This window comes from Drosophila bipectinata, chromosome 3R (assembly GCF_030179905.1).
Source record: "Drosophila bipectinata strain 14024-0381.07 chromosome 3R, DbipHiC1v2, whole genome shotgun sequence".
NCBI lineage: Eukaryota > Metazoa > Arthropoda > Insecta > Diptera > Drosophilidae > Drosophila > Drosophila bipectinata.
In genome coordinates, this window is record NC_091739.1 from 1,769,210 (window position 1) to 1,797,089 (window position 27,880).

The 27,880-nt window shown below is 44.0% G+C and overlaps 7 protein-coding genes across 9 annotated transcripts; 5 read left to right on the top strand and 2 right to left on the bottom strand.

Moving 5' to 3' along the window:
• Positions 1-982: 982 nt before the first annotated feature.
• Positions 983-3,745, top strand: Nup93-2 (Nucleoporin 93kD-2). Its single transcript, XM_017249553.3, has 4 exons — positions 983-1,225; positions 1,274-1,457; positions 1,511-2,892; positions 3,061-3,745. Exons 1-4 carry the CDS (start codon positions 1,059-1,061, stop codon positions 3,716-3,718), a joined length of 2,391 nt encoding a protein of 796 aa, XP_017105042.2. The 5' UTR covers positions 983-1,058; the 3' UTR covers positions 3,719-3,745.
• Positions 3,746-5,106: 1,361 nt separating this feature from the next.
• On the top strand, positions 5,107-14,129 carry l(3)05822 (lethal (3) 05822). 2 transcript variants are annotated; one of them, XM_017249466.3, is made up of 4 exons: positions 5,107-5,837; positions 11,474-12,864; positions 12,950-13,219; positions 13,281-14,129. In XM_017249466.3, exons 2-4 carry the CDS (start codon positions 11,479-11,481, stop codon positions 13,407-13,409), a joined length of 1,785 nt encoding a protein of 594 aa, XP_017104955.2. In that variant the 5' UTR covers positions 5,107-5,837; positions 11,474-11,478; the 3' UTR covers positions 13,410-14,129. The 2 variants fall into 2 exon arrangements, with proteins under 2 accessions (XP_017104955.2, XP_043068417.1); XM_043212482.2 differs by lacking the exon at positions 5,107-5,837 and adding an exon at positions 11,162-11,285.
• A 52-nt stretch (positions 14,130-14,181) lies between these two features.
• On the top strand, positions 14,182-16,466 carry LOC108130830 (stabilizer of axonemal microtubules 1). The gene is made up of 3 exons (XM_017249467.3): positions 14,182-15,381; positions 15,506-15,968; positions 16,030-16,466. Exons 1-3 carry the CDS (start codon positions 14,416-14,418, stop codon positions 16,080-16,082), a joined length of 1,482 nt encoding a protein of 493 aa, XP_017104956.1. The 5' UTR covers positions 14,182-14,415; the 3' UTR covers positions 16,083-16,466.
• LOC108130828 (WD repeat-containing protein 3) lies at positions 16,452-19,376 on the bottom strand. Its single transcript, XM_017249464.3, has 2 exons — positions 19,157-19,376; positions 16,452-19,091 (listed from the first exon to the last, which is right to left on the bottom strand). The coding sequence occupies exons 1-2, from the start codon at positions 19,312-19,314 to the stop codon at positions 16,505-16,507; spliced, it is 2,745 nt and encodes a 914-aa protein (XP_017104953.2). The 5' UTR covers positions 19,315-19,376; the 3' UTR covers positions 16,452-16,504.
• Positions 19,377-19,686: 310 nt separating this feature from the next.
• Positions 19,687-20,214, top strand: LOC108130848 (uncharacterized). Its single transcript, XM_017249510.3, has 2 exons — positions 19,687-19,855; positions 19,915-20,214. The coding sequence occupies exons 1-2, from the start codon at positions 19,819-19,821 to the stop codon at positions 20,199-20,201; spliced, it is 324 nt and encodes a 107-aa protein (XP_017104999.1). The 5' UTR covers positions 19,687-19,818; the 3' UTR covers positions 20,202-20,214.
• Positions 20,215-20,321: 107 nt separating this feature from the next.
• eIF1A (eukaryotic translation initiation factor 1A) lies at positions 20,322-27,667 on the bottom strand. Of its 2 annotated transcripts, XR_011443068.1 has the most exons (3): positions 27,464-27,667; positions 21,181-21,485; positions 20,322-21,116 (listed from the first exon to the last, which is right to left on the bottom strand). XR_011443068.1 is itself a non-coding variant. In XM_017249509.3 (2 exons), exons 1-2 carry the CDS (start codon positions 27,665-27,667, stop codon positions 21,243-21,245), a joined length of 447 nt encoding a protein of 148 aa, XP_017104998.1. In that variant the 3' UTR covers positions 20,322-21,242. The 2 variants fall into 2 exon arrangements, 1 of the variants encoding a protein (XP_017104998.1); XM_017249509.3 differs by having other exon boundaries at positions 20,322-21,485.
• LOC108130846 (chymotrypsinogen A) lies at positions 22,820-25,047 on the top strand. Its single transcript, XM_017249507.3, has one exon. The coding sequence runs from the start codon at positions 23,794-23,796 to the stop codon at positions 24,799-24,801; it is 1,008 nt and encodes a 335-aa protein (XP_017104996.1). The 5' UTR covers positions 22,820-23,793; the 3' UTR covers positions 24,802-25,047.
• Positions 27,668-27,880: the final 213 nt, after the last annotated feature.

The window sequence follows — 27,880 nt, forward strand, 5'->3', positions numbered from 1 at the left end:
CGTGGGTTTTGGGTTTCTGTTTAATTACAGGGCGAAGATAAATTTTAAAAACATTTCACAAGGATCGGTAGACTATATCCTATAGCTGCTATATAGCTGAACGATTGGATTTGGAGATAGAAGCTTCATAATTTTACAAATTAAAGAAAATAAGTTAGGCTAAATAACTAACCATATTCGACATTTGCGATGATCCTTACTGTAAGGGTATATATATTCGGCTCCGCCACGGAAGCTAATTTTTTCCTATCGATGCCTTTTCCTTGGCCTTTTTCTACCATGAATCCTTATAGCCCCTTTGTTAAGAGGAGCCCCAAATAAATAGGTCTTACTCCAATGAGTTCCTTTTGGAAACTGATTTTATTTGGTAAAGTTCTCTTATAAGTAAGATACATGAAAGTAAGTACATGTATGTACTTGTTTTAGGATGCAGGGGATCGGTTTTAGACCATGCTGCTTGTCTCATATTTCATGGGTCCGATCCCTTGAAACTCTAACTTAAGAATTGTTATATACAATAGTGTTCAATGCTTGAACACCCTTAATTAAGATCTCGATTGAATACCCTCACATCCCAACATGATTTTCATTGTGGGAGCATTGTTTGGGGCAAAAATATGGTCTAAACTTAAATACATTTTGTGGATTAGTTTGATATGCTATACTTATAGCCTATAATAATAGTCTATATTTTCATACATATAATGGATGAACATTTCACTATGGGCGGCAGTTTCCGAGGTGCCGAACCGTATGTCTCAGTGGGCGCGAGGCTATTATTTACATACTTCGCGCACGCCAACAGTTATTATTGTTAAAGTATGAATCATTTTCAATTCCATTTAAACTCCAATCGACATAACTTGGATTTCAGCTGTATCTGGACATAACGGTTTAAACGGCTCGGGTATAAATTTAAATGTATATTTTTCCCGCCATTTTCATTCACAATAAGTTCAAAATGGAATTCGACGTTGCTTACGCATTTGGCCACACTGATCCAAAATTTCTCGTGTGTTGCTGCGTTTTTGAGGTGTTATTGTTTATTTGTTGCTAAAATGGATTTTAATAGTCTGCTGCAGCGGGCAGAAAACTTGACAAAGAAGGTCGAGGCGGAGTGTGAGCTTCCCCGGGTGGAAAGGACCCTGCAACAGGTACTGAAGGCTACCACAGAGCTTCATTCCCGCGTAACCCAAACCGGCGGCAGTGGAAAAGACATCCAAGCGTAAGTAGCAAAATTTAATAATGCAAAATTATAATGTCTTTATCGCAGGCACATACTGCTGGGATCCAAAGGCGTTGACCTGCCAAAACTAAACCAGAAATTAGAAGCACTTAGTACTCGAAAAACCTTCGAGCCCCTGGATATTATTAAGGCGGATACGGATGTGTGTACTTTTCTTAAAAATGAGCGCGAAAATGCTATACTCTCGGTGATTGAGGACACAAATAAGAATGTGAGTTTCTAAAAATTATTTCTTCATTCAATAACACTTGTTCTCATTCACAGATCAGCGACACTGTAAGCAAACAAAAATGGTCGCACCTGAATACTGCCTGGAATGAGGAGAAGACCCGGCTGCTGGATGCACTTATAGCTCCCTCTCAAAACTTCATCGACTTGCAGCGTCTGCCTGAACACACATCTGTTCATGCCTTCTGCCAGCCACGCAGTAGTCTTGACAACTTGGAACTTAGCTACGCCCAGGAGCTGCGCCAGTACAACGAATTGCTGCTAAAAGGAAGTCAGCGTCCAAATCTTGTCCAGAAGTTTGCTCAGCTATCTAGCAGTTTTGTAGATAGCCGGCTGACAGACATGTGGACTCTATTGGCCTGTGTCACTCATATAGACGAGCCACAGTGCTGCGATCCCATCAAAGCTCGCCAAGAAAGACCGGAATTTATACTTCATGCCAAATCTTACCTCGAAAGACGTTACAAGACGTACATTTCCTCTTTAGTGGTGGATTCATATGGTAAACACAGCTATCAACTAATATTAGCATATGTGAGCCACCGGTTCAGCGCACAGCAGACGATTGGACTGGTAGACACGGTTGGCGGAAAACCTTTGTGGCCCTTGGTTTATTATGGACTCCGTTGCGGCGCTGCCGATGCAGCAGTGAATTTTCTTCGAGAAGCAGGACCAAGTCACGAAGAATTCGCACAGCTTATTTCGGATAGAAGTGCAGGAGAAATTAATAATAGGATAGAAAGCCAGTTGCGGTTGCAATATGCGAATAAGATACGCAATTCCACGGATGCGTACAAAAAGGCTGTGTACTGCATCTTGCTAGGCTGCGATGCCAATGAAGTGCACGGGGAGGTGGCCAAGACCATTGATGACTTTTTATGGATCAAGCTGGCCATGATAAAGCCTGGAGATGCGACTGGCTACGGCAAGCTTCAGTCACTCGTTCTGGAAAAGTATGGCGAGAAGTACTTTAATGCTGCCCAGCAGTGGCATCTCTACTTTTCCACGCTGGCACTTACGGGACAATTCGAGGCAGCCATAGAGTTTTTGGCCCGCAGGGACAACACCTGTGTCCATGCAGTTCACATGGCTATATCTTTACACGAATTGGGTTTGCTCGGTGGAGCCCGAAGCGTTTCACAACCTCTGCTATCTATTGATATCGCTGATCCTCCGCCATTGAGACGCTTTAATCTGGCCCGGCTGATTCGCCAGTATACGCAGCGATTCGAAAGATCAGACACCATCGAAGCGCTTCATTACTATTTTACATTGCGTTGTCTTAGAGATTCCAAAGGAAGAAACATGTTTGTCTCCTGCGTCTGCGACTTGTTGGTGGAAAGTGGTGTCCTAGATACCAGCATATTCGATATGATATTTGGGAAGCGGCAGACAGATGATGAAGATGATTTTAGAGGGTAAGCTAATTTAAAATTTAAATTTAGTTTAAAAATAAAATTTCAAAGTTATTTTAGGCATTTACAAATGCTATTACCATTATAATAATAGTATTATTAGTAATATAATAATTTCTTTTACTTTTAATTCTAACAGCACCTCTAAACTTAATTTTTATCCATTTTCAGAGGTATATTCCGTCAGTTCGATTGTCCGGAATTCGACACCTGCACTGTTGCAGTCCTGGTGGCCGAGGAGCTGGCTTCGCGTGGAAACTTTGAAATGGCTGTACGACTTTATGAATTGGGTGGAAAGTACACTTTGGCTATAAAGCACATGTCCATTCTTATGGCTCAGGTGGTGCAGCTGCCTACCTTAGATGGGTCGCTACGGGTGCGCCTTGTGCAGGAGGCCCAAAGATTTAGCAAGCTCCTGGCCAGCGGAAAATTTGAAGTGGACTCCAAAATGAAGGCTAGCTTTTTACTGCTGCTGGATTTGCTTGTCTTCTTCACCCTTTATGATGAGGAGAAATACACAGCGGCACTGGAGCAGTTGCAGTGCACCCAGTTATTGCCAAGCACCACTGATGAGGTATTAGTATGTATGGCCAATGTGAAACGACTCAATGGAGAAGTGATTAAGATTCTCCCCGACGTGATGGTGGCTGCCATGGAAATTACCGAGAGGCAGTACAAGCAGTTGTTGGGCAAATCGCATGATCAGTTCCAAATGCAGCCGCTAAGGCAAAGGGCCAAAGCCATCTCAAATATGGCCGCATCCATGCCGTACCGACTTCCATACGATACAAATAGACGTCTTGTTCAGCTGGAACTGATGATGCACTAGAATAAAGGTATTCTTTATTAATATAAAGTTTCTCTCATTTCATCAAAATAAAAATGTGCTCCTCCTCGTCTGAGTCGGTAGGGTCCTGCATCTGTTCAAGTTTCTGAATTTTAAAAAGAGCAGCAGCCAATTGATCTTTTAGATTTAAGCAATTCAAACATGATTCATGCGCTGTACCATCACAACCCTCCTTTGAGTTTTCTTCTTCGATTCCTTCATCTTCGGCCTCGCTTCGAGAGTACTTTTTTCGCCGAAGTTTTTCGGTCTTAGGGGTTATGAAAGTGCTGTCTAGAGGGTCTTGAGCCTCCCATCCTAAATAGAGCTCCGGTATGGCATTTTTGGGAACTTTACTGTTTTCCTTGGGAAGCACACTGCGTCGGAAGTGTCTCCCGCAAATAAATAGCCATTTACTGTTTGCCTTAAGGTTACACAATCCCAGCCACTTTTGGTGCATCTGTGGCTCCGAGGGAAATAAGTGGAGTCTATCCGGAGGTGATCTGGTGGGGCAATTCACAATGCTGCATTTCCGAATGAAGGGTTTCTTTTTAGGGACGCTAATGTGCAGACCCTCGTTCTTACCTAGAAAGATTAATTTAAATTTGTAAATAAAAAAAAATTAAATGATGAAAAAGGAAATGCCGACCCAAGAAGAGCGTTGGAACTGCCCACGAAAACAACTTGGTTTTACCGAAAGAGTTGGGATCAAAATGACGTCGACAAATCCGCCGATTGTACAAATATGTATCTTTTGAAAGGCCAACGTTTTCAATCCACTTGAGTCTGATAGGCGGATTTGCGGGAAATTTGAACATGGATCTGCTGTCCTGATGCCCACTTTCGTAGCAGTTTTCCACAATACAGCGTAATTTGCAATTTTTCATAATTTTGGATTGTGCTCTACTAAGGTGAAATGTTGGTAGAAAAGACCTCCATTTTTAGGGGAAATGGAGAAAGCCAAGAGTGTTGGTAGGCGTAAAAATTCAAAACTGGGTCAATTGAAAAACCGTTCTAACTACGATAATAACAAGTTTAGGGCTCTACCGAGTGATTTCTCCTTGCATAAATATTTTAAAAAATAACAAATACAAAAACTCAAATATTTAAAATTGAATTTTAAAAACGATCGTGAGCGGGGGCTGTCGAGGGCTGGCGTAAGTTTAAATTTGAGCATCCCGCCATAACATGGTACACCTTGACTCAAGGAAATTTGGAAATAGGAATACAAGAATGTTCAGATCTGAAGCCCTTTTTGTATTAATTTTAAAGTAAAGATGCGATTTTAGATGTTTATATTTTATTGGAATAAAAGGCACGGCTTGGAGGTCGGTGCGGTATTTTTTTTATCGGTTTCTATTTTATCGATTAGTTCAGCCTGAAACTTTGGCCACATTGCAAAACGTTTCCAAAAGAGCAACAACGCGTCGCGGCGTAGTAAAAGTTAAAATAAATAAATTAAATTAATAAATTTCTATCGGCCGCTGCGTAACCCAACATAGCACTCAGGTCACAAATAGTGTCAGAGCGTCCCTTAAGTAAAAATCGTTTTCGTTGTCTTCGTCATGGCAATTTTGTTGCTTTAGTGTGTGTGCGTGACTGTAATTAAGCAAAAGTATTAAGAAAAAGTTGCACATTTTGCAATCTGCCTGGTCGCTGCGAAAATAGTGAGGTTGTCGCAGTAGCTGTTCCAGCTGCGTTTTGGGTGCACTTCCTTCTTTTTTCGGATATGCTACATCATTTGCAGCTGCTGCTACCAAGTTGTTGTTGTTGCTGATATCAACATACCCGCACACCTCTCTCTCGTTAACTACCTTGAGTGCGAGAGAGGGCGAGGGCGAAAGAGTGCAAAGTTGATGCCGTTCAACTAAGCTCGCCGTGTGGATTCGTGCGTGTGTTTGTGTGCTTTAATGGACGTCGACGGCCACAACAAATTAGTTGCCATAGTGTGAGTGCGCGGTATTAGTCACTTTCGGTCTTGGCTTTTGTCTTTTTGTCAGCCGACCTCCACACGGCCCCCACCTCGCCCATTGGAGCGCATCACCAAGTCGGCCGCTCCGAAAAGCCAACTCTGCGGACCGCATCAAAACGGATCGAATCTGGTCGAGTCAGGCCTCGTCAAAAGGTTAGTTACCTGCGATTGGAAATTGGCATTTAATTGTGTTTTTCTACCCCGAAAAAATTTGCTCTCATCGGAGCTTGCTCAAGCCATTTACTTAATTGAAATTTCAGTCAAGGTTGTGTTGGTTAATAAATTAAATATATTCTCGAAAGATAGGTGTTTTTCAATGTGCGGACTATATGGTTGTGTACGAGGTATGGCGAGCCACTGGAGAACATGAAACTATTGCATAAATCCGATACGTTAAGTTAGGTTTGAGGTTTGCTTGGCAAGAAAAAAAAAGAATTACAGAATTGAATCATTTTCCCCGCCAGCAGTAAAAATATATAAAATTTTGTTTACGATTTCATATTTGTTTATACCGGGTTCTGGATGAGAATGGCATGTTTCCAAAGAATAGGTTACCATTAAAAACTACTTGGGTATTTGCTTCCGCCTTTTTGATTCGGTGTATATCTCAGTGAAGTTATGTCGGTATTCATATAATGGGAAACCGAAGAATTTCGTTTTCGTTTTGTCACTTTCGGGCGCAGCAGGTGTTGCGCATGCGTCTACTTCACTTTCCAACCCACTGACTTCCAGCCGATCCTCACATGGCGCTTCGGGGCATTTCAGAAACTACCCTGCTATGTGGGGTGATAAAGTATTACTGTGCCAGCAATCGCCAGTTCTTCCAAAACAGGAAGTTGTGTGAAATAAAAGTTATCATTACAAAAGAAGCCAAACCATTGGAGAATAATTTTTTTGTTAATTATTAGTTTTATTTTGATGTAGGCTCTTTGCTCGTTGTCTTCAAAACTGTAACTAAATCATACAAACTGCCTGCATATACTATATACCTATTTTTCCATACTTGTTTCTTACAAGCCTTTGATGGCATTTCAATACTTTGAAAAGAACATACCTTTTTCCACCCTCAGCTCAGAATTGGGGGTGTGTGCTAAATGGCTGCTGCAGCTTTCAGCTCTGATTGTATTCAACTTTGACCCACATTTGGCGAGTGTCCCGCCTCGGAACGCATGAGTGAACTTGGCTGGGAGGGGGCCATTTGACTTCATCCGTCTCTGGGATGCTTGTCAACGGCGCCTCCTCCTCGCCTGGTTTGTGTTCGAACGTGCAGTTCTAGCTGGCATTGTTGGGTTGTGTTTGCCTATGGATTTTAGAGTGCATGCAAATACGCTTTTAGAACGAATCGCCGGAGCTGGAACAACATGTCGGAGAGAAAACGGCGAACAGGGAAACGTGCTGACAATATGGAATTGTGCAAGTTGATTTTGCCAATTTTGTTCACCACTCCATCAGCTCTTTTTTTAGCTATTAGTTCTTTGGGATGGGGGAAACCTGCACAGTCCCAGTCCGTGCAAAATCACAAACTAAAATAAAATATAACCTGTTTTTAGCGTTTTCTTTCATATCTTCTTCGCTCCGGCTCTTGAAGTTTCCTTGCTCTGCTCTTTTGCTTCATTATGCATGCTGTTTGGGGAAGTACGATGCCAAGTTGTTTTATTTTGGCCGTTGGCTTTAAGGTTTGAATGGCAATTTGTTGATCAAATATTTACCACACACAGGCTCGCATGTGTGTGCGCGTGTTTGACTCGATTGTTGTCGCACCAGATTCAAGCTGAGTCCATAAGCGCTCATTATAGACCAGAACTCGCTGGTGAGATAATCAAAACCAAATTAATCATTCACCCCGTCCGGCAGAAAGAGTTTTTATTCCTCGTTTCTCGTTATTAGGCGACCTCGATGGCCCCAGTGGCACACAAAGCGGGCTCTACCCATCCCGACTTGACTCAAAGACTTCATGCAGATTGGGTGATTGGTTCTCATTGGAGTCTCCTTAATGGCAAGGCTCCACTTGATTAAAAAGCACTCGTATTTCGGTAGGTTGTTCCAAAAGTAATACAATGCGCATAACTGCGAATTCGGGCGTGTTTTATTTAGGTTCGTTTAACTATATGCAAGGCATTAAATTCAATTGACTTCGGCGCATTGCGTTGCCTTCGCGTCGTTATTGATGAGATGTGGGGCTATTGTGGGGCCTGCTCCCGTTTGCTATTTTTACCCTAGAAGAGGGAGGAGGTGGCGAAGTGAAGAGAAGTTAATGCTTTTGCTCGGGCTGCGTTCAAGTGGCCCAGGCCAAAAGCCGATGTGGCGTTTAACGCCCTTTGTACCATCATTGTGGTCTACTTTTTATTTGGCGAGTAAAAATAAAAGTCTTCAAGGTCTACACGCCCTCCTTTGTGGCTGTTTGGCGTACAAATGTCAAAGCTGTTTGTTATGGGGGGAGAAATCCCGCACTAATGCTATTATCATTTTTGCGCCTCAGGAGATTCGTTTGTGAAACCCCCAGATAGGTTTTGCTTCTACTATTCGCCTTACTGTGCATCGAGTCCAAAGAAATTAGTTGAAGAGAGGGGCATGGATAATTTCACATAGCGAAGCATAATCCATTGGAAACAGATCATGCAAATGGCTCTTTTAAATGCAATCCCAGCCAACTGGTGTCGTTTCCTTCCATTCGATTATTAATATCGCTCTCACTTCGCTCGGACGCAACAGCTCCACCCCACTCACAGGCACATTTATAATCGCAGACTGGTGTGTATGTCACTTTCTTTTGTTCTGCTTTCTTCCGTCTTCTCTTGTTCGCGCCAGTCTGCTCTGATCGTGCGGTCAAGCTCGGGGATGGCTTATACGCCAGCACAGTAAAAGTTGCCCCAAGTCCCTAGCCAACTGCTCACAAGTTGCCCACGCGAATCGTCCACTAACAGAAACTTAGAAATTTCCAACAGCTTAGCCAGAACTCGGTTGCACGCGAACATGTGTCTGGAAACAATAAACAATTGGCAAACAGTATTCGCGGCTTTTGTTCTCTTGTGAAATTTCAGAGGTATCCCCCCACCCCAGTATCTGAAAACCGGTTAACGGCTGCTGGCATTGACTCAAACCTTATCACTTGAGCTTGAACCAAGCAGAAGTACAGGAAGCTCCATTACACAGTCTCCTCACGGTCTCGACCGATTGCCCATAACGATGAATATGATGGATGAATTTTCTATAAAAACTACATTATAATATATGTGTAATGCTCTGTGGGCAGAATAGCTTTCGAAAATCAAAATTCAACCGAAAGAAAGGACTAATAAACGAGAACCTGTTCTTCAAGCGAGCCTCAGTTCTTATAGTTGTATTAAGTAATCATCCGCTGTCGGATGTAGTTATATCAACTTGATACTATCAAGTAATCATTGTTTGGCAGTCAATATACAACGGACCCCCACCGCGGTATGATTGGCGATGAGCTTATGCTAAAGATTCGATAGTCACCGCCAATGTGTGAATGTGGAGCGCTTACTTACTATGATCCCCGCACTGGTTTCTAGTGGGAAAATAATAGAAGACATGTTATGCTCCATTTAGAGAAAACAGTTCCTTTAAGATTAAATTGGCACTCAGAACAACCACCACTCGAGAGTGCCCTGTTCGGGTGCCCACCCAGCCTCGACCGCCTGGCTACTCTTTCTCCCAGCATCACCTTCCCTGAAGGTGATTTTAATTAGATTGCTACTGCACTGTGTGAGTCTGGGTCTATTGTGGCCGTAGCCGGTGGGAGGGTATTAGTGATTAGCGTCACCGCCAGTCAGTCGGTGAGAGGGACAGTCGTTCAGGCGGTTACCCACTGATGGGCAGAACTACGAACAGACACCTATACACTTGCAAACTATATCTTGTGCCTCCTCACCCGGTGTTTGCACATTGTACGAAAGGGAGACTAACAATTTACATAAATCTCGCATTCAACGATTATTTGGTATTTTCTGCTGTTTACAGATCCAGCTGAAAGTTTTGAAAGTTCGGCATTATATGTAGTAACGAAATCTTTGTTCCCCTGCACCCATAAACGGGCCGTTAAATGCCTTGTTGTTTAGAATCTTTGGTCAATCATTGTTCGATCATGGCCTTTTGTGGATGGGATATTTTGCATTTCTTTTAAATTAGATTGTGTTGGAAGTTATCCAAATTCGTTTGCCAATAAGGCGAATATTTTAAGAGTGGAAGGGGAACACAAATCTTCCTTTGAAGTTTCTTGATACAGCGAAATCCAAGAAATTGCCAGACTTTCAAAGAAACATTTTTATGGAATAACGGAAGTAGCTTTTAACGTTTCTGAGATTATTTATTTGCACACACTAGACCCAAGTAATTCCAATTATATTTTAGAACGTAATTTCCTATTAAAAATACTCCCCTTCCCCGGTGACTATGTGTTTACATGACCATCCTCCCCCATCTTTAATGCTCTTTGGGGGATGCTTCGGGTGACGCACCAATGCTCCACCAGACCTGGCACCAGTGATATCGGACAGTCTGTATTAGCACTTTTTCATGCCTCACACCAAAAATAACACGTTGTGGATACTGTTGTGAATGAAGGTCCAGTTTCGACACAATTTGACGCCCCTCTCTGCCCACTCATTTTTTGCGACTTAAATACCATTTTTTATTCCTGATACGCAAACAATTTTGTTATTCTTTCCAGCGGGCGGCATTGGCTTTTCTCTTATCTGTTTGTACTCTGAATGCTTTCCGTTTTCTGAAATCTCCCGGCTTCAGGCTTTCGGAGGCAAATGCAGCTTAGTTCATCTGGGTTCGGATCGGTTCCGCCATGTGCCGGGCACCGAGAATACCGCAACTGGGACAACTGCAGTATCGCACCGCTGCACGATCCGTACTCTCCCGATCCACCTACTTATTTTGTAGTTCCGGCGTTAATTCGAGAAATGTTTTGGTTTCGTGGCACCTGCTTAAATGCAAACAAAAATAGAAAGAAAACAGCAATTAGCGCAGAGCACCTATCTATTGGGCGTGAGGTGACGTAAAAGATTCGCGAAACCCCCAACCGAAAGCAGCCTCCGTATTTAGATTCATCATCGTAAAAAAAACCATAAAAGAATCAGATCTGTCGATTGATTGTTTTTTTCGCAGCTTGATAACGAACGTATGCCAGCTCTGTTAGTGGTTATCGCTACATTAGTTTTGATAATTAGGCTCTTCTAAGTGATTGCTGGCATGACTCACTGTACTCTATCATAAATATAGCTTTGGTTATCAATAAAGGTAATCTGGCTGCGCCCGAGACCGTTTTATCTAAAGACTTTTCCATTTGTATTAAGAATTCCTTTGTAAAAGTCTCTTATCGCGTACTTTAAAAGTAAATACACTTTTTAAATAAAGGTTTTTGTATTACACTCCTAATATACACGCTGCAAAAGTGTTGGTTATCGCGAAACTCTCGATTGGCCTATTTTGGAAATTACCTCTTGTTTGCCACCCTTTCCTAGAGAACTTGAAACAAAAACCAAGCAATCTCGGCGGAGTTCCTTTTTCTGTTTAATTTAAAATTGTTAGTAGTATAGTCCCCAAAACGTAAAACGTCGGATCACACAGGTAAGGTGTGAGCCCGTCCCGCAGTTACCTTTTATTTTGGTGACAGTCGCTTATCGGGGCACAGTTTTGCGATAACGAAACATTTGTTGCATGTTTTGGGAAAACGCCATTAAGCTGATTCCCAAATGTACCTAGAATAGATAAACGAATGCTTCCTGACGTGATTTTTTCTCTTTGACACTTTGCAGGCAACATGACCATTCCGTCGAGACCAGCGCCTGCACCGCCGGGTTCACGTGGCCAGAGCGCCGCTGCGGGAGCCAACGCTAGTCTGGAACAACTGCGCCTCCAGCTGCAGCAACAGCACTTGCAGCAGCAACAGGCGGGCGGAGGCCTCCAGAAGCTGACCATCAAACTCCCGCCGCCTCCTAAGGGTCCCCTGCAGTCGCAGAATTCTATCCACAGGCGGAGCAACAACATCAACAACAACAACGAGCAAACCGGATCGAGCATCACGCGGAAGTTCCCCCAGGCGCGCTACACGCCAGCCACCAACTGGGACGATGATCCTTTTGTTTCTAACGGGAATGATCGTTTCAAGAAGATGGCACCGCCACGACCGCCGCCACCGAAGGTTTTGGTAAATGGCCAGAAGATGGCCGCAACCTCCACCTCAACGGCAGCGACGAACGGAGGCGGTATCAATCTCATCTCGAACATCTTCCACCGCAAGAAGTCAACGTCAACGGCAGTGGCCGCTGCTTCCAAGGCCGCGGCGCAGAATCGTGTCTACGGTCTGAGCAGCGGTCATTCCGAAGCGACAGCTACGGTCAGTGCCTGTGGCACTTCCGCGGCAAGCTACAATGATGGGGACTGGAATGCCGCCTGGAACACGGCCACCACCGTCTCCACCACGACAACAAGCACCAACAACAGTAAGAGCCATTACGCTTCCCAGCAGATGAGCACGGTGACTGAAGGGGCGCTCATCAGCTTTGACTCGCCACCATCATCTCCCACCTTCACCCAAAAGTCAAACAGCGACTGCGTGAGCGTGGACAGCTTCAGCTCGGACAGCAACTTCAGTTCTCCCAACAATGGTAGCGTGTCACAACCGGAGAGTGGCTTTGAGGACGATTATCACCGATCGCGCCCGTCCACACAGAGTCCGCTAGATCCGTGGGAGGCGGTGGACACATTTGGTCATGTTGGCCCTGGTGTCGACAGCTTCGGCACAGCTCCTGTACGTCAGACATATCAATCGGTGCAGTCTCGCAGCTCGGACAATCCTCTCTGTAATGGCAAGAGCCTGCTGCCACCTACCCAATCGCTAACGATGCCCACTATCATCAAACCGAAAATATCGGCTAAGCCGAAGGCCCCAAAGCCACCACCGTTTATCGGAGGCATTCCACCGGGCTATGGGGGTTCTGATACACCGCCATCGCCTCCGATGCCCAAAGGAGCGCCGCCACCGCTTCCGCCGGGTGCTATATCGATGCTCGACGTTATATCAGGAAAGGTGGATGCTACAGCGTTGTCCAACGGCGCTCAGGGTTATATGCAGGAGGAAGTCGTGCCTTATGCCGTCGCTCTATACAACTTCGACGGCGTTGAGGAAGGGGATCTGAGCTTTAGGGTGAGTAGAGATGAAAGCTTTTTTGCCTTTCTAATAAATCCTATAGTACTATGTAGCAATAAACATACTGATTAATATTTTACAGGAGAACGAAAAAATATATCTGCTGGACCAGCCGGCGGAGGAATGGTTGCGAGGTCGTTTGCGTTCAGGCTGCGAAGGCATCTTTCCGGCCAACTACGTGGAAGTTATAGTGCCATTGGGGTCAGTGGGTCATCAAAGTTCTGCAAGTTCAGCCATTGCGGGAGCTGCTGCACCCGCTGCTATCACCTCGCAGCCTCAACAGGCGCTTATGCCCACCGCCTATTGTTTGTACAACTTCCCCGGCGAGGTCGAAGGAGATCTAGCATTAAGGGTAATTACTCTGTCCGACAGAAATGCTCGATCATTACTAACTTACATTTTTTCGTTTGCAGGAGAATGAATTGGTAACACTGCTTTACAAAATAAACGACGAATGGCTGTTCGGCGAGGTGGACGGACGTCAAGGGCAGTTTCCGGCCAACTTCCTGGACCAAGTGCCCGAGAACCTACCCACACTCTAACCAAAACCACTCGAAGCCGGATGTCCTTAGTGAAGTATGGAACACACTACGAGCCATGTCGATAAGTGATGGAAAGTCGTCAAGCGAACTGAATCATATACACGCATAATATTATATAATTGTATTTTTGCTATATCTTGTGCGAAAAAATATTTCAATACGAACCTAGTCTAGGATAACTAATATGTAAGACAACCAAAAGATGTTTTATTGGAACCAATCGATGCATATTGTCTTCTCCTCCCTATCCCAGCCTGCACAAGGGAGCGATTCACTGATTTTATGTTTATACCGTAAAATATTTGTTTTTCTTTCTAAAAGATCTGATGTATTCATGTATTCTTCGATTGTTTGCTGATAAAGTCCCTCAAGTATTTACCCCGCCAGCTTACCCGTATACAGAATGATGGCATAAATTGTATATAAGATAGTTTCTACGTGATTTATATTAATGATTATTTAAATCGAGTTTAATTAGCTGCATAGTTAGGGACATGTTATGCCTAGTTTACAATTCCAATTTAAGGAGCAGCATGTCTAATTGTATGAATTATTTGTTCAAGTGCTCGAGTGATTTGTGGTAGGACCTATTTGTCGACAGAAGAGTGCTGACCACACAATCAGTAGGAACATACTATCAAATATAAAAATATCCTAGTATCAAAGGAGAATAACTGAAATAAATGATGATAATAAATGAAAATTTTGTTTTCCAATCAAGTTGGCTGGGGCAATGTATTTCAGCTCGGGTAGAGTCGGTATCGGGTCACACCAATCGACATTCTTGGCCTATATAGAACACATTGAACAAATTTTCATCGTCACAGGCCTGAGCAAAATTATTCTTTAGTCGTTTTGGAAGTGTTAAGTGTACTGTCAAGTGTATCAGTTTCCCGAGCAAACAAAATTATTTCCTTCGACAATTGTCTTGTTTTCGTTTGTTGGCTCTACGACACAACCACTATAATCTGTCGTAAGTAGGACATAACCACTGTTCCGCAGCACGATGTCTGGCGATTGCAACACACACTGCCCCAACCCGTGCGATCCCTGCCAGGGTCCGACCGACTTTCCGCCATGCCCTGCTGGGGCTACCTGTCCGCCTTGCGATTGCGGTGACTATGCAGGATGCTGCTACCAGCAGCCGGCTCGCACCATGCCCATTATGCCCAAGTCGAACTTTATGCGGTCGACGGCTCCGCTGGACACGGACACCATCTACCGACGCTCCTACTACGCCAACTGTGGTGACAATCTTCGGGCTCGTCCTGTTATGCCATGCAGCCAGATTCGGGCCTCAACAGCACCGCTCGAGAAGTGCACCATACAGAAGCTGTCGTATATGCCGCCGTGCCCCACCAAGCGGACGCCGCCCATCGTCCCAATGGCTAGTGGATTGCGTTTCGAGGGACCCATCTATGCAATGACTTCACAGAAGCACGATTATGTACCAAAGGGCATTGTGAAGCGAGATCCCATTGTGCCACGGGTAGCCATTTGCTCCTCCAATGCGCCCATGGAACGCTGCACCATTCAGAAGTTGAGTTACATGCCGATCGATGTGGCCTCAAATCCACCGCCCAAGCCCATGACTCAGGGATCGCACTACTGCAAGCCAACCGGGCCAATGGAGCGATGCACCATCCAGAAGCTGTCATACATGCCGGTTTGCCTGCCGACCAAGGAGCCCACACCATGGGCGGACAAGATCCGCTGTGTGCCGCCACGCTACTCTAATGTCTGTACTACTTACAATTTGAGCTACATGCCCAATTGCAATGAGGCGCGTACTGCTCCAGTGCGCCCTCTGACTACCTTGCGCTTCTGTGGCAGCGATTCTGGAGCCGGAAGCACCGTCTACAAGTTAAGCTACATGCCAGTGGACGCCTCGCGCACCAAGCCAGATCCTGTGCTGCCCAGGGATACCTTCTGCCGCCCCACAGGACCGCTGGAGAGGTGCACAATTCAAAAGGTGGGTTATAGAATTCACGATCAACAAGGTAATGGTTAGCAGTATTGCTATAATTTTTCTAAAGAGTCAAAATTAGGAAACCATCGCAAAATTGACAGATATAATATTTGTTTTCTGTGTTTAGCTCTCCTATCAACCGAACTGCTCGGAACGCACTCCACCCATTCGCCCCATGGAGAATGGGCTGCGCTTTGATGGCCCGATGTACGCCATGACTACCCAAAAGCACGATTTTGTGCCCAAGCCGCCAACAAGACGTGCTCCGATAATGCCCCGCACCGCCTTCTGCCGGCCTAGTGGTGCCATGGAGCGCTGCACCGTAAACAAACTCTCGTATATGCCGGTGGACGTCACCTGTTTCCCCAGGACCGAGGCCGTTCGCCCCGCTTCCGGGTTCTGCCGCAACGAGGGACCTATGGAGAAATGCACTACATACAAACTAAGCTATATGCCAAACTGTATTCCACCCAAGGAACCGCTGCCCTGGGCCAACTACACATCCTATTGTCGGCCAAGCGGCCCTATTGAGAAGTGCACAATCCAGAAGCTGAGTTACGGACCTCCAGGTGCCTTTCAACGTTGCACCGGTGAGTTAGGCATGGCTAAAAAAATTTTTATGAATGTATGCAAACAAATATTTTTTTAAAGGTCCTTGTGGAAATGGCGGGGGCGATGGCTTCCCGAAAGCCGGCATTTGTTAAGCTGGAAATACATTTTGGGTGCTCCATCATGTGCGCTTCCTATCCAATGTTCAACTTTACATGTTATAGCAAAATCTTTAAGTCCCCGGCTTCAGGGACACGTTTCGTTACTTTTAAAACATGCAAGGCCTTTTGGACGTCAATCCTATTCATTGAGCCTATCTCGTGAATGTCAAGATACCCTTTCGTGAATATTTCGAATGTGAGATGTCATCTAATCATGGACTTGCTCACAGTTTTATTTTTTGTGTGAAACACTGCTGCGTACTTACAGGAAATTGCTAGTGATCAAGTGACTGGTTAACGAATTGTATGGTGCATTCCCAATGTTAAAATTAAAGTATAGAATTATATACAGAGTAGAACATATTTAGAAATCATTAAGCTAAAATTTTTTATTGTTTAAGGCGGTTTATGGGGTTTCAGACCATTTGGATCTGGAGTCGCCTCTTGCTGGCTTCTCGGCGCTTCTTATCCCGCTTTTTGCGTGCTTGTGTGGCGTCCCGGAAGAGCTGAACACTCTCCCGTTGCTCGACTTCCGTCTGCAGCAGCGCCAGGCCGTGCAGGTTCCATCCCAGAGTGTCTCGAAGATTAGTGACATCCCGCTTGAGCAGGGTGAGCAATTGTACCAGAAGAGGCTTCATGGTCTTGGCCGCCGAGATAGGCTTCATGTGTACTTTAAAAAGAAATATTGTAACGCGGCAGAGAAGCTCCAATTGGTCGTGCCTCTGTGTCAGCAAGGTGGGTAAGCGCTCCAGCAACTCGCAGACAGTCGAAAATGGCAACAGAAGTAGCGCCTCCTCCAGATCAGAGGCTCGAATACGCATTAAGGTACTAACCAAAAAGTCCACCGGGTTTTTTACCTGCAGAGCCTGCATTAGAGGATGCAAATCAGGCTTTTCTTCAGACTCCAGCTCGAACTGCTTGGATATTTCAAGGCATTCAAGGATAGACTCGGCTGATTGTTCAGAACCGACGGTCTTGCGGGATGGCAATTTCAATCCGGGAAGCAAAGGAACACTGTTATCATCTCCCGTGGCCAGCTGTTCGTTTTCCAGCTGTTCTCGTTCCTCTTCCTGGACATCTTTCAGTACAATTGTTTCGTCCGTGCGTTCGTACATCCGTAGAGTACGGTCGGAGCCGCAGGTGACCAAATACCGTCCATTTGGTGAAACCGACAAGCAATATGCCTCTCCAATGTGGCCTGGCAGCGTAAGAATCTTCTCGAAGGAGTCACCGTCCCACTGCTTCACCTTGCCATCCTTTCCGCATGTGAAGAACATGTGCGTTTTTGGTATAAACTGCAAGCTCATTACAGAATCGTCGTGGGCGAAAATGGATCGATGACAGTCGCCAAAATTCAGACCCCAAACTTTTACGTTCCTATCTGCTGATCCTGTGACGATGAGGTTGGAGTCATAAGAAATATCGAGGCACAGAACAGGTAACTTGTGTCCGTAAAGCGAAAGGTAAAATTTAAAGGTGTCTAAAAAAAATATCTTAACGGTGGCGTCTAGCAGCCCCACAGCCAAATATTTCATATCTGGACTAACGCCCACACACAACACCGTCTCCTCAAGTTTTAAGGTATTTTTGTGCAGTAGGGACAACACTTTGTTCTGGTCAGAGTCGATTAATTCAAAGGTCCAGATCTTCAGTGTACTATCTCCGCTGCCAGTGATGCAGCCCTTTTGATCAGGCAGTAGGGCAATAGACCACAGTTCGCTCTCGTGGGCTGGAATCTCTTCTACGATATCCGCTGATGCCACATCCACAATCAAAAGTTTTCCACTTTTCATACCCAGCAAGACATAATGGTCCCCAGGAACAAATTTCGAGCACAAAATGTAATCGGTTGGCACAGTACGCAGGCACTGCATCGCATCACGATCCCAGAACTTGAAGGATTCTCCCGCACCTGATCCTATGGCCAACGAGTCGTTGCTGAAGCATACCGATCTCACCTCAGACTGGTGACCCAAACGTGTCAGTGATCTCAAAAGTTTTACACTAGGTTCAGTTGCTTTGCGGGTCTTGATAGATGCTTCCAGGGAGTACAAAGAGAGACTGTTGTTAGCCAGACTTACCAAAACACGCAGTTCTTGGTTTTGTCCCAGCACCACATCAATAGATTTTATCTTTTGCTTGGTGCGAATACTCTCGAGTCTCTTAATCTCGTCGCTTAGGGACTGCTCCGTGGAGAGTTTGGCTTCGGTTCCATCTTCTTTTTTTTCTTTCTTAAGTCGCTTGGTTAGGCGTTTTTTCACCTCCTCTGCCGTGCAAATGTAGAAGTTTTCGATCAGGTCGTTAGTGCCGTGGCAACTAAGCACCCGCTCGCTGGGATCCGCCACCAAATTTACTGTTCGCCCTTTTCCAGCCCGCTGGATCACGCCGCAGTTGCTTACACTGATGGGACTTATAGTGTCTTCCTCTTCAATAGACAAGCCTTCAACCGCAGATTCCAAGGTCTCAGTAATAGTTCCATCGTGCTTCCTCAGCCGATAGACGTTCATTCCACTCTCACCAGCTCCAGCAACCATCAGATCTCCAATAAAGGCCAAGGCCCAGACCTCTGTACGGTTGTCAACAATTGTTTTAAAGCAAAATTGCGTCTCCAGGTTCCAGAACTTGACTTGTGTGTCCTTTGAGCAACTAACGACGATATTTTCCTCCACAAGTCGCTGCAGAAAGTGCGCATCTGTTATTGCAGCATTGTGACCACTCAATCTAGCCCTGCCAGCCTGCTCAACCACGTCTACTACGACCAATTCGGTGTCCAGACCACCGCTGACCAAGCGCATGCCCTGCAGATCATAGCGAAGTATGCTGACAGCGTTCTTGTGCAGTGACAGGGCGCAAATGGGATCGTAGTACCTGTCCGAGCTCAGATCGAATATTTGTACCATACCATCTGAATAACCCACAGCAACGTGTAAGTGATCTGGAGAAGCCCGTAGGCAGGTCACCTCAAATTTTTCTCGACGAAGAGTCAGTTTGCGATCTCCCATCCTAAAATCAGTAAATTGTTCAACATATGTACATATATAATTCCTCCATAATAATGTAGCACTTACCGCAAGTCCCAGACAATCACATTCTCTGCAGCTGGAGCGGCCACATAACGGCCTTCTGTTTTATCTACAATAGCAAAATTAACATTAGCTCGGCCTGATGAAATTATGTTAAAGCTATCTATAGCTCGATAGGCCAGATATTGCTTAGTTAAACCCATTGGAGCATTTAAAATAGTAATCAACAAGAAGCGTTTCACGTGTTTAGAGATGTACCAAGTTCTTGGTGCGCCGATTCGATAACCGATAACACTGGACGCAAACGTAACGTTTTAAATTTTCTGGCAACATTTCAACACTTACATATTTAACTTTTTATTTTAAATTATTAAATAAAAAATCGAAATGTTTTTGGATTATCACTTCTAAATGAAAATATATTTTTTAGAGCTATAAAACTGATTTATGAGTGCTTAAAAAAATATGTGTACCAAGATTTGTAAACCAAATATATTTAATCTATGATAATTATTATTTTAATTAGCATAACCATTTAAACCATTTTTTAATGGCTTTGGAAAAATTTGTATAATAGGGGTTAATGATTCCTAAAGCGTCTGCGCCACTTTTGGAACTCGGTTATGAAAAAGCCACCCCAAACCATACCATTTTAGCACTTCATCACCTAAACATCTCAAATTGTTTTTGCTAAAAAAAAAAAAATAATGTCATATCCCAGTGCTTCCGCTTCCCAATCGACTGGTAACAAAAAAAATCATAGCCACTTACTACTATTGGAGTTAATTTTACAATATTTATAGGTACCTCGGACCTTGACTCGGAATCCGTGGAAGTACTGCGGGAGCGCCTAAGCACCATGAAGCGGTTGATGGCCGAACGCACAGCCCAGCAGCAAAACAACCCGGCGTCCACGGAAGAGATATTCTCCACCAAACGTCACCGATCCGCCGGAATTATTGATGGAAACTTTCTGAGCTTTGCTTTTGGCGGAGCTCTGCTTGTGATTATTACGGTTTCGGTGTACGCCTTTTACAATCTCTACCACGCTATACTAAAGAAGTTCCCTTCGCGACACGAGGAGCTGTAAGGAGTGCCAAATGGGTCAAGGTTTCCACTAAAACTGCATAAATTTTTGCATTTAATAAACTGTAGCTTGAATTGTAACTACCAACACGAGGCAAAACGACTTTTAAACCACTGTGGGATCTGCTGTTTGCATTCGGGTTTATCAACGCCATTTATTGCAGTTCAACTCTTTACAAAATCGATATTTTTTATACTTTTTACAAGTTTATCTTTTGGTTAAAATTCCATTAAAACTAAATAGAGAGAACTGAATGCCTAGACAGCAAAAAAGGAAAACAGAAAGGACGTTTGAAATATGACTGGTGTGAAAACCCATTAAAACTTAATAAAAGTAATAAAAAAAACAATAATGAGATAATGTTGGAGAACACATTCACAGATGACAAAAAACTGACAAAAATCGTGGAGTTGATTTTGCTTACTTGCTAGCTAAATTTGAAACTCTCTAAACTCTTCTCGCTGTCTGTTCGACTTTCCTATTGGCTTACACATTAAATTTTGTTAAATTTCTATTTTATATTCATGAGTTAAAGATAATTTTTTTTTTCTATTTTTTATTTTTTTTTAATTCAGGATAATCTATTTGGGTAAATAATAACTAATATCTGTTTTTTTCTTAGTTTTTGTTTAATTCAAATAAAATTAATTAATTTTTCGCATTGTTGCATTATTTGCTCTGGGTAACAGTTCTACTAGTGGTTTACATAGGTTGGTTTGTTGATTTAGGCGGCCGTTAATGAAATTTGGATTTTGTATTCACTTGAAACTCCACAAGTTAATTTATAAACTCCGGAGAATAAAACAATAAAATGACTAAATGGGGTTCTTGTTTCGGATATCTATGTTGAGTTTCTTCGCGCTATGCCGCTCTCTCTAGGTTGGATCGAATGGGTGGCATGGAGGCCGGGTTTAAGGTCTGCAACAGGATAAGGGGGCGGTTGGCTTTTTACAATTTGTTAATTCCCTATTTTCGAACTGACTCTGCTGCTGCTGAGGCGGACGTCCCCGCCGTCCCTGCCGACGTCGCTTTGTTTTTCGTTAATCAGATGTTGTCGACGGAGTCGGCATCGTCCTCCGAACTAATCTCGTCGCCAAACTCAATATCCTCGTCGAAGCCGTCCTCCACGAACGTGACTGTCTCGTTGATGCGAACGGACTCGGGGAATTCTCCGTATGTCTTCAGATTCCTGGCCTCGTCCGGAGTGTATTTGAGGATCACATCTGCCTTCGAGTCCTGGTAGTCTCGCAATCCGACCAAGATAATGTCGCCTTGGTTAATCCACACCTGAAAAGAAAAATTTTAATTATCAATCAAAATAGTGTTATCTTGGGTTTCTGTTCGGGAAACACTAGTCCCTAGTGGTCTCTTATGAGTAACACTTTTTGGGGAAAGCCAAACACAATTTTGCAGCTTGAATTCCGTGTAATAGATAAAAGATAACTGATCTATAGCGCAGAACGTGGCCGTTCTGGGAATTTCACAAACGAGCGTAATGATTTCAACCGACTTTGGCAATTTAAGGAAAAAAAAGAAACTTCTATTTAATAAGTAGGCAAAAATTCATTTTTTTGACTTTATTTCACAAGAAAAAGAAGGCGTATCTCACGTGAGGTTTGAAGTAATTAGCTTCATCGGATGACAATCAGTACTTAAGTTAGCCATCAAACATTAACAAAAGATATCGCCAATTGAGATTAAAGACGTTTATTGGTCAGAAGTCTTGTACATACCATATATACAACAGATAAGTAAATGAGGTAAATAAGGCTGCCGTCAACGGGGTAATTCCACGCAATACTGAGAACTTCTGCACGGATACGATAAGGCTTGTAGCGGCAGGTATCTCCACCTCAATCACAAGTTAACCGAATTTCGGTACTGACGTGATAAGCAGCATACCTACCTAGACAGAAATCTCGAATTCAATCACGAGCTAAGGAAGCACAACAAGCCTCTTGAGTAATCAGTTAGGTAATCGGATGCGAATAACCTGGGGGCCTGACAACAGATTCTTATTTCAGCAGTAATTGGAGAATGCCATTCGTAGTGCGATCACAGCCCCCTGAAGTATGAGTTCCAAGGTTCTAACTCAACTGCCACGAGAGTCAATGACCTAGGACAAGTTGCACTCGAAAAGTGATTCAAAGGCCCATTCATGAATTTACTTCCCCAGCTACTTCCTGTCAGTAGTACCTCGTCCAACTGGCTGCAATATAAATTCCAATGCCATGGTTAAATGACACATATATAGCGTGGCTGACCACGTATGAGTCGATAAGCAGGGGGGCTTAAAAAATAATTAAACGGAATAGAAGTGACAGTAGCCGGGCAGAATAAATTCAGCATTAGCGTTACGTCTACGCTGAAAATAACTACCTGTATGGGTTGTCCTGAACTTTGGAGTATTCATCATCAATTAAATCAAAATAGAAGGCGTTACGCCAGTGAGCTATCTTTTCCTGCAGAAGCGCACGGGCACGAGCTCGATAGATCATTGTTGATCGCGATGAATCGTGACTAAATCGAAACGAAATGGACCTATTACGATATCTGAAAGATAAGTAAGCAGCCTTCTGCTTGGGCACGCTCCATCACATCCAGAAGGTAGCGTTGGCCGGGAAGTACCCGGGTTGCTCCACTTATTGCCATTTGTGAGTAAGAAATCAAGCGTCGCGCCTCGTCACAAGTTTGGTATTTGAGGCAGCCGGCTGCTATATCTGTACCCAGACACCCATATGTGCTATATATAGCTATAGACCTCATTGAACTTGATTTTTATCGCCGTAATATACAGTCAATTGTTAGTATCTGTCTTAAGGAAAGTCAGGGTTCCTTGGATAAGTCCATTCTAATCTTTGCCTATGGTTCTAAAGAAGTGAACTTGCACTTAAAAACACATTCTTTTCCTAACTGGCATGTGTCATAAATATTTCTTCGCTGACACACAGCTTTAACTATAGACAAGTATTCTAGAATTGCGGTTTTTAAAGTTTCACAACATCCTTTAATATGATGGTATATAAAGATGATACGGCTCCCGAAAAAGAACTTCCCACGCTTTTTTTAATCTAAACGTAACTACGCACTTTTCTTACATATATCTGTAAAGATTGTGCGGCCGATTAGAAAACTATTTTAAGGCGGTGGGGCATTTAGGAGCCAGAACCTTAAAAGCCATATTGGCACTCGCCAAATTTCTGCTATCTCGACTCGCCACTGATAACGATAAGGAGGCCGATCAAACCCAGCCAATAGAGGCAACCCTCTCTCTGGAGAGGTGGCTCTATAAATACAGCTCCCACCCGTCGGGGCCGGGCAAATCTAAAATTGCCAGCAAAAAAGAGACACCTGAACAAGAAACACGGCAAAATAGAGCCGAACAAAGCAAATTCCATGCCAAAACGAAACGGAATACAAGTGAAGTGCTACAAATACGCCAAAGCGAGGGCGAAAAGCTAAAACAAAGTCGCGAACCCGAACACCACAATCGAGTCTCGCGCCGCCATCGAAACCCGAACCCGAAGCAACCGTCAAAATTACGTACTACTACCCACCGGGATCGTGCGGCGCGTGCAACCAGAGTGAGGACATCATGCTCTTATCCTACCGATGCATCTACTCAGTGCTTCTGACCACCATAGCCAGCATTATGGTCGTGCTCAGCGGCTCGGCACATTCCGGCTCCATGCAGCTCCCCACAGTTCGCAAATGTGCCAGCGGTGGAGGCGGTGGAGCAGCTCACACCATGGCCATGAATCTGGCGGCATACGGGCTGCTGGAGAACCGGATTAGCACTCTGGAAGCACCGCGGCAAACGCACTGGAGCAAGAAGTTCCTGGCCAAGCGGGAGGCAACTCCCCACTCGGCCCCCTACGTTGTCAGCATCCAGATGATGACGCCGGATCAGGGACTGGTACACTACTGTGCCGGCACTGTCATCAATGAGCACTGGATCCTGACGGCGGCCCACTGCCTCAGCTCCCCGCAAGCAGTTGAGAACTCGGTGATCGTGGCCGGCAGCCACGATATTCATGACCACACAGGAGAGGCGGCTAGCATTCAAATGCGCCACATTGACTACTATGTGCGGCACGAGCTCTACCTCGGCGGAGTAAATCCCTACGACATCGCCCTAATCTACACCAAGGACGCTCTGGTCTTTGACGAATACGTCCAGCCAGCGACACTGCCAGAGCAGGATTCCCAGCCAGATGGCTACGGAACACTCTACGGGTGGGGCAATGTCTCGATGACAGCGGTGCCCAACTATCCGCACAGGCTGCAAGAGGCCAACATGCCCATTCTGGACATGACCTTATGTGAGCAGATTTTGGCCCGCTCTGGATTGCAGCTGCACGAGACCAACCTGTGCACCGGTCCGCTGAGCGGAGGTGTCAGCATCTGCACCGCTGATTCCGGCGGTCCCCTGATTCAGCAGTGCTGCGAGGAGCAGTTTGAGCAGGCCAACATTGTCATCGGGATAGTGTCTTGGGGCAAAATGCCTTGCGGCCAGAAGAACGCGCCGTCGGTCTTTGTCCGAGTCTCCGCCTTTACAGACTGGATCAATCAGGTCATCAGCACGGCCACCCAGATTATGTAGAAAGCATCATGGAAAACTATTTCTCGGAAAAATATGAGCTCGAATGTGAAGATATCGAAAAATTAAATATAAAAGAAAAAAAAAAAATACAAAAGACACAAAAAAGTTAAATATGTACATTCTCTAGGAAATCTCAGTAGGATTATAAGTTCAAAAAAGAATAATAAGAATGAATACTGCCTTGAAAGTCCTACCTAAAAATATATATTAAGTAAACCTGAATAAAATTTTTAATTTTTAAACTTATTCAAAGTCTATTTATTTATAGTTTTTATGGAATCTGCACTGTTTTTACTAAGCTTTTTGACTATTTTCCATAGTTCCATATTAAAAAGAAATATAACTGCTCTAGTTTCCGGTCTTGGTAGTAGAAAGTTAAAATCCAAAGATAAAGGAAAGCAAACTTACTCTTATTTTTAGATTCTTTTCTATTTTTGGCCCATCTAAGCAAACAAGGCTTGGCTTTTATAAGGGTATATAGATAGCAACATGCTGCGAGGAAGAACAATAACGGTGATTTAATTGAAAATTAAATGCCAACATTAATAATGAAAATTTTTTGTATTTGAAACTCCCTAATTTTCCGCCAAGCGTAACTAATTGTGAAATAAGTGGAGGGACTGGGCCAGATAAGAATTCGCTCTACAAAGCATTACGTTTCTGTTGCCGGGCGGGGAGATGGGGCGATTTGGGGGTGGTCCCAGCACCATTCGACTAGCACCTTTCCATGCATTAGTCATTCTCCCGGCGAGCGTCTGGCCGAAAAAGGGAATCATGGAGAGCATGCCACTACTGTCAGATTAGGATCCATGGGTAGATTAGAGCGAAACCCGTAAAGCTCAGTAATTGGGGCCATCAGCTGACTACTGTATGATTGACTGACATTTGAGGACAGGTTGTGCAAAAATATAGCCCTGTTTACGGCCAAGACGGTTTGGTCTAGACATCTGAGAGAGAACTCATTGAACTTTGAGTCCAACTGCTGCTTGAACACTTTTGTTGAACAAAGACCTGAGTAATCAAGAGGGCCCAAAGTTGTAAAGTCGCACATCCATTAATGATCAATTATGAAAAATGGCTGATAGCATAGTGGTATCACGAAAAGGAATGCAAATTTTGAGCCAGGGCTGGTATTTTTTCAGATAAGGATACGAAATAAAAATATTAAATGGGAAGTAGATAAAATAAATAAGTTTGTCTATCACATTTATTTATAGCCTTTTTCTTTCAGACTTGCATTTTCTGGGAAGCTCCTACTTGCAACAACTAGAGAATCTCAAATCCCTTTCGTCCAACTGCACTATCGATTTAACCCGTTAATCTAGCCAGGTCCGGGCTAATAAATTCCTTGGCTAAACTACTTGAAAGATTAGCCAAATTAATGATAATGGCGCCTGTATGGGACGCATATGTGAAGCTCATCTCCAAGATTACATAACCCCATTTGGGTTTCTGGTATCAACTGAGATTATGAGTCCACTTATGTAGATCAAGACGAAGTTGTGAAAGCAAACTTTTGCGTCGCAGGTACCTTAAAATTGTGAATAAGTTTTGTCCAAGTCTTGGACACGCGGCTTTATGGTAGATTAGATAAAAGCTGATGACCCCAGGCCCCGTGGCCAAACTCGATCATGGAATATTTGCCAAGTCAGGATGTTCTTGAAGAATTCATTTTATGGCAATACATGTGATTTTTATTCTATCGGTTAACCCATTTATTGTGCAATTTCAAACGTGAATTGAAATAATTTTTCGATATTGTCGCAGGCTAATGAATTCATGTTACATGCAGACACAGTCATCAAAGCCAGGGTTTCAATGTGCAAATATGCATAGAACCTTATCATTGTTTTGATTTAAAATTAATAAGCCAAAGACAGGGCCGGGAAAAATTCCCCGTCCGGGAAAAATTTTGGTTGCGTAGCTAATTTATGACATCTTGTTCGATATGTTCGCTTTGATTGGAAACTGAATTGGATCTTCAATATTAACTTCTGAATGTGGGCGTACGTCACGCCAGTTACCATGACGTACGAGATTTGGAATCTTGTTTATGGCACCTCTCCTGCGGAGTGAAGTCCCATCCAAAATGTGACATGTGCTCATACCTTTCAAAGGAATCGATCTAATCTTTGGGTTTACGGATAGGCCCATGACCACTAACGCGGCTAAGGCTGAGGCAGGTAAAAGATAACAGGTAATAAAAATTGCAGAATTTCGGTAGACAGCTGTCTTGGAATTTGTATAAATATTAAAATAGATGGTTTCCGCGGAGGAAAAGCAAGACCCTCGGAAAGAGTTTCCGTAAGGTTAAGTTGCTCTCCTTGCCCTCTTTTTGTCACTAAGTATAGACAAACAAGGACGATGACTCCCAAACAATGGGCCAAAATATATACTGCAAAAGGAAATCTTTATATTGAACTGCCCTGCAATCAGCGTAGAGCCCTAACAAAGGGTCAAAAAATAGGAAATGTTAATAGACTAATTCCCGAAAAACGCACTTGCTTGCATTTTACAAAACGACATGCACAATATAAATACTATTGATAAATATGTAGATTCCCAATGCCAAAGCAAATGCTTTAAGAGAACAGAAACCAAATAAAGAGAGAGTCGGACAACCACAAAGAGACAGAGGAAAAGAGAGCGCATAGCTACTCACCTTCTTGCGAAGTTTCCCCCGAATGTGACACAGGCGTTTGACGCCATCAAAGCACATTGCCTCCAACCGACCGTTGCCCAGCATCTTGGTCACCTGCGCGTACTCCTGCTGGTCCTCCTTGAAGATCAGCTCGCGCTTCTCGAACTCGTTCTCGTTCTTACCACGACGACGATTTTTGCCACCTTTTCCTTTATTCTTAGGCATATTGGTGCTGCTGTTGGATTTTTATGTCTGGGGTGTAGCTACTGGCACTGGCCTAGAACGAGCAATATGAAATCGTTAGTCGTTGACACAACTAGGCTCTGACGAGAGTTAAAAACGTATTTAGCACTCGCAGTGTATACAAACTTACAATTTTGTCAAATGTAAATGTGACAATTTCGCCTCGCTAAAGTGAAAAGGACTAGTGATGGCAGG

Coding starts and splice junctions, on each gene's coding strand:
- Nup93-2 (XM_017249553.3), top strand. CDS start 1,059: ATGGATTTTAATAGTCTGCTGCAGCGGGCAGAAAACTTGACAAAGAAG. Junction 1,226..1,273: donor AGTGGAAAAGACATCCAAGC/GTAAGTAGCAAA, acceptor TCTTTATCGCAG/GCACATACTGCTGGGATCCA. Junction 2,893..3,060: donor GATGAAGATGATTTTAGAGG/GTAAGCTAATTT, acceptor ATCCATTTTCAG/AGGTATATTCCGTCAGTTCG.
- LOC108130830 (XM_017249467.3), top strand. CDS start 14,416: ATGTCTGGCGATTGCAACACACACTGCCCCAACCCGTGCGATCCCTGC. Junction 15,382..15,505: donor AGAGGTGCACAATTCAAAAG/GTGGGTTATAGA, acceptor TTCTGTGTTTAG/CTCTCCTATCAACCGAACTG. Junction 15,969..16,029: donor TGCCTTTCAACGTTGCACCG/GTGAGTTAGGCA, acceptor ATTTTTTTAAAG/GTCCTTGTGGAAATGGCGGG.
- LOC108130828 (XM_017249464.3), bottom strand. CDS start 19,314: ATGGGTTTAACTAAGCAATATCTGGCCTATCGAGCTATAGATAGCTTT. Junction 19,092..19,156: donor GTGATTGTCTGGGACTTGCG/GTAAGTGCTACA, acceptor TACTGATTTTAG/GATGGGAGATCGCAAACTGA.
- LOC108130848 (XM_017249510.3), top strand. CDS start 19,819: ATGTCATATCCCAGTGCTTCCGCTTCCCAATCGACTG. Junction 19,856..19,914: donor TTCCGCTTCCCAATCGACTG/GTAACAAAAAAA, acceptor CAATATTTATAG/GTACCTCGGACCTTGACTCG.
- LOC108130846 (XM_017249507.3), top strand. CDS start 23,794: ATGCTCTTATCCTACCGATGCATCTACTCAGTGCTTCTGACCACCATA.
- eIF1A (XM_017249509.3), bottom strand. CDS start 27,667: ATGCCTAAGAATAAAGGAAAAGGTGGCAAAAATCGTCGTCGTGGTAAG. Junction 21,486..27,463: donor GGGGGAAACTTCGCAAGAAG/GTGAGTAGCTAT, acceptor TTTTCTTTTCAG/GTGTGGATTAACCAAGGCGA.